Source organism: Melitaea cinxia, chromosome 6, assembly GCF_905220565.1.
Source record: "Melitaea cinxia chromosome 6, ilMelCinx1.1, whole genome shotgun sequence".
Classification (NCBI taxonomy): Eukaryota; Metazoa; Arthropoda; class Insecta; order Lepidoptera; family Nymphalidae; genus Melitaea; species Melitaea cinxia.
In genome coordinates, this window is record NC_059399.1 from 7,052,954 (window position 1) to 7,061,334 (window position 8,381).

At 32.5% G+C, this 8,381-nt stretch overlaps 1 protein-coding gene across 1 annotated transcript; it reads right to left on the reverse strand.

Moving 5' to 3' along the window:
* Positions 1-6,024, reverse strand: LOC123654606 (lambda-crystallin homolog). The gene is made up of 7 exons (XM_045590501.1): positions 5,853-6,024; positions 5,354-5,553; positions 4,724-4,911; positions 3,624-3,814; positions 3,345-3,520; positions 2,018-2,182; positions 1-1,036 (listed from the first exon to the last, which is right to left on the reverse strand). Exons 2-7 carry the CDS (start codon positions 5,521-5,523, stop codon positions 838-840), a joined length of 1,089 nt encoding a protein of 362 aa, XP_045446457.1. The 5' UTR covers positions 5,524-5,553; positions 5,853-6,024; the 3' UTR covers positions 1-837.
* Between the last annotated feature and the right edge of the window lie 2,357 nt (positions 6,025-8,381).

Sequence of the window (8,381 nt, forward strand, 5' to 3'; positions counted from 1 at the left end):
TAAAACAGTGCGGAATATTTATTAACGCCAGTATTTATGTGCTAAATCCGTTATACTCAAACTGCGGCCCGCGGGCCGCATGCGGCCCGCCGGGCTCTTGTTGTTGGCCCACCTGAAGTTACCAATTTATTGTAAACCAATTTAAATTTTGTGTCCATTAGAAAACGGGCGTTCGGATCAAAAATTTGAGACGATACAAATTGTAATTACTCTGAGTTGTTCGATGAGTTCATTGATTTTAAAAACGACACTAATCTTGAAGTTTTGTTTAAAGAAAAAAAGGGAAAAATAAAGAATATGTAGAATTTTTGAGTACCAAAAGTATAAAAACGTCCAAAGATGTGCCCAAATCCTACTAACATTTTTTGGATCTACGTATGTGTGCGGATCGTCTTTTTCAAAAATGAAATACATAGGAGGACGTTTATAGAAACAAACTTACAGACTCTCGTCAAGAAGATGTAATAAGGATAGCATGTAGCGCTAAACCAGACCTTAAAAAAGTTTTAAAAAGTGTTCATAAATACAAAAATCGCATTAAAATACGTAAGAATCTATATATCTTTGTCAAAACTTATTTTTTCATTAATAAAGTAACTACATTATTAACTTGGAATTTCGTTTTAATTGAAACCTAAATAGTTTTTGCTTGCGGCCCACGATACCATGACTGAACCGTGTTTGTGGCCCCTATAAAAAAATGGCTGAGTACGGCTGTTCTAAATTAAATTATTATATATCACTTTTTTATGTATCTATAGATTTCAATATTTTAATTTTAATTAATGAAATGTGACAAACTTAAAATCTAGTATTGACTTTTACATTTTAATTCTTCTAATATTTTGCCTTCATTTCCTTTTTGAGCTGGGCCAGATGCACGAGACAAGCGTGTAGCCATAAGCGACGGTCGGGTAAACGCTCCAACGGCATCAACGCGTGCAATTGGTCGCTAATCTTTTGTACGTTCATTGATTGACTCATGCGCGGTGTTTCTCCAAGCATTTGGCAAATGCTGTATATATATAATCCGTATCTAAAAACAAGGTTTTCTCATTACACCTATTTTCATTTTTTTCTTTTTATTAATTTTACAACAAAGTCGTCTATTGTAACCCCAATTTTACATGTTTGTTTGGTTTTTTAAGCAAAAAAACCACTTAACATGTAATATGTATTATATATAATTATATATTATATATTTTATATATTTATAACAATAAAAAGCCATCGAGATCATTCTAGCAATTCTAGACAGTTTTAGAACTGCTGGTCTGAAGTAAAAGTCCGCTAGTACAAACGGTATGGACAACTAAGAGCTCGTAGATTTTGTGAAATAATTATAATTAAAAAAAAAGCAAAATTTTATGAAAAGTAACAAAATTTACATAGACAGTTCTTACTTGAATTTATCTATTATTTAGTTTCTGATCTTACTTCATTCTTACTACACTTTATGTTCACACACAAACACGCACACATCAGCCTATCGCAGTCCACTGCTGGACATAGACCTTCACAAGTTCGCGCTACAAATGGCGTGAACTCATGTGTTTTGCCCATAGTCACCACGCTTGGCAGGCGGGTTGGTGACCGCAGGGCTGGCTTTGTCACACTGAAGATGCTGCTACCCGTCTTCGGTCTGTGTATTTCAAAGTCAGTAGTTGGATGGTTATCCCGCTTTCGGTCGGCTTTTTAAGTTCCAAGATGATATTGAAACTATGTTATCCCTTAGTCGCTTCTAACGACAGCCACGGGAAGAGAGGGGGTGGCTATATTCGTTGCTGCCGTAACCACATAGCAGACTATATGTAACAAATGGCTAATTATGGGATTTTCTTGAATACCAAAATACCTCTAAATATATGTAACAAATGGCTAATTATGGGATTTTCTTGAATACCAAAATACCTCTAAATTAAATTATATAAAAATTATGCTGCAACTAAAATTATTCTAAAGTAATTTTAATACTGGACAGTACTTTTTCTTTAATTTTGATAAAATTTAGAATTACTTTTCAATGTAATTTTGTATTCCTTCGGCACTCAAATGCGCAGTTTCCAATGGTCCAAGAAAAGCATAGCGCATTCCCACTCCTTCCGATATAGCTTTATCGACATCCTCAACATCTACAACTTTTTCATCCACCAAACGCCAAATTTCTTTTAAAATCGCATATCTGGAAGATATATATGTTTCTAACCTTTATTACATTGATCGATCAACCAAAGCACAGGTGTCATTTAGGTAAGAAAAATGCATACATAAATTTAATTATTCATCTGAAAGTTAAGGATTCAAGCTAAATTTGCAGAACTGACTTATATATAATATACTAGCAGTTACCTGCAACATTGCTTGTGTAGAAATTTAATAATTAATAATTAAATTTAGAAAATTGGGGTAAAGTATTACCATTTTTTATATAATATTACAATAATTGAGTACCTCTTTATATATCACATTTATAATTCGACTTTCGAACGCTAAAACTACCAGACTGCTTGCAGATCTCGCTGTCGATTAAGCTCCATGGAACATTCTCGCGAAAAACAGTCTTACTTTAAGCCTAATTAATTTTAAAGCATTTCAATCCCTTAGTGGTATAATTGTCCAAAATCCATTCTGAACAGACGTCTACTAATAAAAAACTTATAGGATTTATAACACAAATAACACAAAAAGTGTTGTGAGAACCCTTAGACCTCCTCAATTCAGCCCTAGTGCTTAATTTGTTCTTATCGCTTCAGCTTGTACTATCCCAATACTGGGCATAGGCCTCTTTCCCCATGTACGGGAAGGATCAGAGCTTAATCCACCACGCTGCTCCCATATATTCCCTACTACGAGTGACCGACGGCTTAACGTGCTCTTCGAGGCACGGTGGGGAGACCCACAAGGACTGCATAAACACTCAGACCACCGTTTGTCATGTGCGGGGATCAAACCCGCAACCGCCAACGCAACAGGTATACAATTCATGGCTGTAACACCTGTAACCTGTTTACACTAGGTACTATGTAATGATACGTCTAGCGTATTTTGAGATTTCGTTATGAGTGAATGACCTAACGGTTTTATATATATATCAGCGGCAGTAGGTATTTATATTTTAGAATTTCTCCCGGAACATGCAGGCTTCATAAAGATTTTTTTCTTTATTGGCAAACAAAAATGTATCAGCGTTGGTCTAAATTTGTATCCGATACATACCTATCGTTTTGTTCAACATCTGTTGCCCAATTGACAACATTTTATGAAATAATTAATAAAATTTAGATATACGTTTCACATAAATGTAACTAATTAATCATTAAAATTGTAATTAAATCTCAACTTACTGAATTCGATTCATTGCAAAGCCCTCAACTTCCTTATATAGCAAAACTGGTACCTGTCCAACCTGTATCATTAATTCTCTGGTCTTCATAGACACACCTGGGTCTGTCCACGGTGCTGGTACTATTTCTACTAGCAGCACAAAGTAAGAAGGGTATAATGAATTGGTTACAACGAACTGAAAAAACATCAGTAAAATATAATTATAACAAATGAATTCCGCATAAATAAATGTCTACCCGATAAACTAAATATCAACTTGGTTTCAAAAAAAATATTACTTGTGATCTGTGTATTAATCCATTGGAAATTAGAGATGGCAGAATTGAACTCGATGCACTAGACAAAATAACGTTGTCATTCACATAGTAGTCTAAACTTTGGAATACTCTTCGCTTTAATGGTAGGATCTCTGGTGCGCATTCTTGTATAAATGTTGCATTTCTTACTGCTTTCATTAAATTATTAGTGCCTTGAAAATTACAAAATTTTAAACAGATTTATATCAAAATACCATGATTAACTTTATAAGATTATTGCTATCACTAAACAAAATTAAATAATCTTTTAGGTAATAAAGGTTATTTAATAAAGTATAAAATATGAATATTTATTTAACCTTTATTAAATTAATATATTAAATAACCGTAAACGATTTTTAAATTTAAATTATATTTCTACTGCGACTTTAGTCAAAAAGTTCAAAAACGTGTTACTACGTTTTATGAACTTATCTTATTAACATTATATACATATATCTTATTCAAATTTCAATTTTTTTTTTTATATTAAAATACATATTTACAATTCACAACTTAAGAACTCAATATTTACAGATAGGTTTGGTATAAATCATGTCCGCGTGGAATTGTACCAAGAATGCTGGCAGCATTTCCACGTTGAATCGCTATGCCGATTCTCTGTCTAAAAAATGCACCAGCCCTCTTGTCACCAGTGGAGGCAATAAGGCGAGGAGTTATCATATTTAAAAATTTTTTAGCACTGCTACTCCAAGGTGTTTCGACTGCAAACGGCACAAAGATGTAATTTGGAATTAGTGACGAATATTTGTGCCGTTTAGTCGTTTCAGCTTTTTCCGCTACGGCTCCCGCTTTTAGGGCTGTTTCCCTGACATGAGACGGAGCAAGTGTGTCAACGCAGGTTGCGTCCCACAACAGCGCCCGTCCCCTTTCCCAGGGAACCAACGTCAATCCATCAGGTCTATTGCCATCATTGCGACTAATTCCAGTAGGCTCGATAAGAGCAGGAACGTCGATGGTGGCAAGAGCTCTTTATAAGTCGAAAATAAATAAACCAGTCTCACACTCAATACTTTTACTATTATCATGACTACGACTGGCGACCTGTCAACGATAGTTACCTTTAATACACCTAAATTGTTCTTTAGCGTTGAGAGTACCACGAAGAATACCGAGTTCTTGAGATCTTTTTAAACGAAACTTTATCTCTTTGAGGGCATTGTAAACTTGTTCTTGAATAATATCAAAGAGTAACACTTGGTAACCGACTGAAGCGAAAATTAACGCCCAAGACATCGCGACCTCATCACTGCAAAAAATTTTGAAATTAATTTAATTCGCATTAACTTTCTACTCGTATTATTTAATATAACGATTGTAACTACCTATGTATATATCATCCCTCACGAACATGAAAGAGTAGAGCTAATGTTATAGAAAGAACAGTTTTAATGAGACTCTTAAACAAAAGAGAAACGAACTATATCTCGTAGCATGGTAAATAAAAAAAAATCCATTAACTTAATAAACGAGCACGAATGATAGAAGATCAATGAAATAAAATTATTAATTAATAATACCCACATTTTAAAAAAATACCACAAACCCTAAAAGTATAAAAATTGATTTTCAAATCTATTACTAACCTCTATCGATATTTAAAATTTAAACCACGAAATATAATTAAAACAACGTAACATAATATTGCCTCAAACGAATTTAAATTAAAAAATATCAATATGTAATATTACCTGCCAATAATTACAACTTTTTCCGTCTTAAACTTTGGGGCCATTTTGTCATTTGTTTTGCGAATCACTAAAAAATTTATCCTTCCTCGTAGATACCAGAAGATATGAAGATTTAAAGACCAATAATAGTACCATATACTAGTTTCATACGCAACATCAACTATCGGCATCAAGTTTAATAACTGCAGCACAATGATTTGCTAAAAATATGATTTGCGAATATTATTTTATCGTCACCTCTTTTAAGGCTAATATTGGAAACTTAGCAGAAAATTTACTTAAAATCTAGCGAATGTTAAATTGCTTCATTTATTATAAGGTACCACAAATAAAGTATTTTATTGACAGAAAACAAACATAAAATAAACAAAATAAGTAGGTATTACACGGCTAAAAATTACGGCAAATAATCGTCAATTTAAATTTCATGTTAGTTACTGTAAATTATTATTATTATTATTATACTTCTACATTAAAAATTATAACGTAATAGTTATACTTATTGTTATTGTAACTGGAAACCATTATTCAGATCAGTTCTACTACGTATTTACTTTATTTTCCTTGAGTAGATAGTAAGAACAACGAGGACACTGATTTATACTGTAAATTACACATTAAATCACAAAAAATTTAAAACAAAAATTATTAATATAACTACAATGACACTCTTAAATTGAATACCCAAATATTTTTCGTCTACCCTCGCATTGCAAGCAGAAATTGACCGGTAAAAAATTACCTTAGACATATTTACACTAATGCACCAAAAGATTAAAAAAATTGTCTTTATATACACACACGGTTGTCTGTTTCTAAGATAAGCAACTTAATGATTGTGTTATAGAAAACGGTCGGCTGATGTAGCTACATAATTATTTTTTCAATAAATATATGTAAACGATACTTATGTAAATAAATACATATATAAACCCAAAATTAGGCTGGAATCGAACCCACAACTTCCTGAGCAAGGTCACTACAAACTACGCCAACTGGTTAGCCTGTTTGTATGATAACGTGTTGTTATTTAATTTATATAAATACTAGCGACCCGCTTGGCTTCGCACGGGTACAAATATAATTATAGCCTATGTCATTCACAGAAAAAATGATTAAAATCGATCCAGTACTTTTGATTTATTCATTACTGCCCGTGGCCCGCACGCGTTAACTTTAGAGAAAAAGCCGGCCGGAACCGCCGCAAACGCTACGTCCCGCAATTTTTTAATCTGTAATATCTTCAAAAATATTTAATTAAATTATATGCTGTAAAGGGCCATATAGATCTATAATAAATCAACAATGTATTTAAGGTATTTAATTAGATAAGGATTAATTCTGTATTGGTTAAAATCGCTTTGAAAATTAGCCATTATTTGTCGTGAAAAGTAAATGACAAAAAAATATTATTGTGGGATATCCATAAGAGATAGACATAAACCATAGCGGAGTTTCCTGTAGACCTTTTCAATATGTACAATACTTAGTACATTATTTTGATAAATCTCGTAGGGTTCAGGCTGCGTTTGCAATGTAAGACATCACATTAGAAACCTCAAAAATAATAGTATTTATCTACTATATAATGGATGTTGTTATACATATAAACATTCCCCTTCGATCCCTCTATCTATTAAAAAAAAACGCATCAAAATCCATTGCGTAGTTTTAAAGATTTAAGCATACATATGGACATAGGGACATAGGGACAGAGAAAGCGACTTTGTTTTATACTATGTAGTGATTATTATTTCATATTTATAACTATTACTAGCTGTGCCCTTTACCAACGTTAATTTGAGGAAAAACGTATAAAGTAAAATATTAAGGTAAATGGACTATCCAACATAATTGAGTTTGCTGGCAAACAAAAAAAAACCGACTTCAATTACATCGACGAGTAATACAACGTAGATAGACGAAAAAATAGGCAAGTAACTACGCGTTAGCAAAGATTACTCAAAAAGTAGTTATCAGATCTCAATAAAATTTATATGTGACCACATGACAAACATCAGCTTTCGATTAAATAAAAAATTATCAAAATCGGTACACCCAGTAAAAATTTATTGCGAATTTTCAAGAGTTTCCCTCGATTTCTCTAGGATCCCATCATCAGATCCTGGTTTTCTTATCATGGTACTAAACTAGGGATATCTCCTTTCCAACAAAAAAAGAATTATCCAAATTGGTACATCCAGTAGAAAGTTATGCGGTATAATACAACGTAGGTCGACGAAAAAAGCATCAAGTAACAACGCATTATTAGATATAGCTCGCAAAGTAGTTGTTAGATCTCAAATAAATTTAAATGGGACCAACTGACACACACCACCTTTCGATTAAAAAAAATTGTCAAAATCGGTCTACATGGGCAAAAGTTCTGATGTAACATACATGAAAACCTCCTCCTTTTTTGGAAGTCGGTTAATAAATAGTAGTTTTCAAATCGAACCAGTACCTAGTTTACGAGATTATCGCGTTTAAATAAACAAAGAGCTTTTTAGCTTTATAATATTAGTATAGATTAGATTATATCTGTTGTTGATTTAATTTAATATAACTAGGTATATCTTTACAAAACAATAAGTTCGGTTTGGCTACTGAGATTCCCGCGGGAGGCTTCGCTTAGTGTCCTCTGAATAATTTATGTTGCTGCTTAAATTTTTTATGGTTTTTTTTCAGTTGCATTTATAATGTTGCCAATACTAACGTTTTCAAGTAACACCAAAAATGAAGGCGAAGGCCGGAAAAACTAGACACGAAGATTCTTTTAATGAAATCAAAAACTTACATGAACCCGACTAGAAAAAATGTCAGGCTCAACATACATACATTGGAAAAAATAAACGGAAATAAATAACATAATAATTATGTTAAGTAACATATTTATAATATCAATTTGTTTTTTTTTTTTATTTAACAATTTTTTCAAGAATATACATTCGTGTTTTTTAAAAGGACCGGACGGACCGGAACACGAAAAAATTTCTACTCGGGAATTTAGTTATTATTATCAGGATAT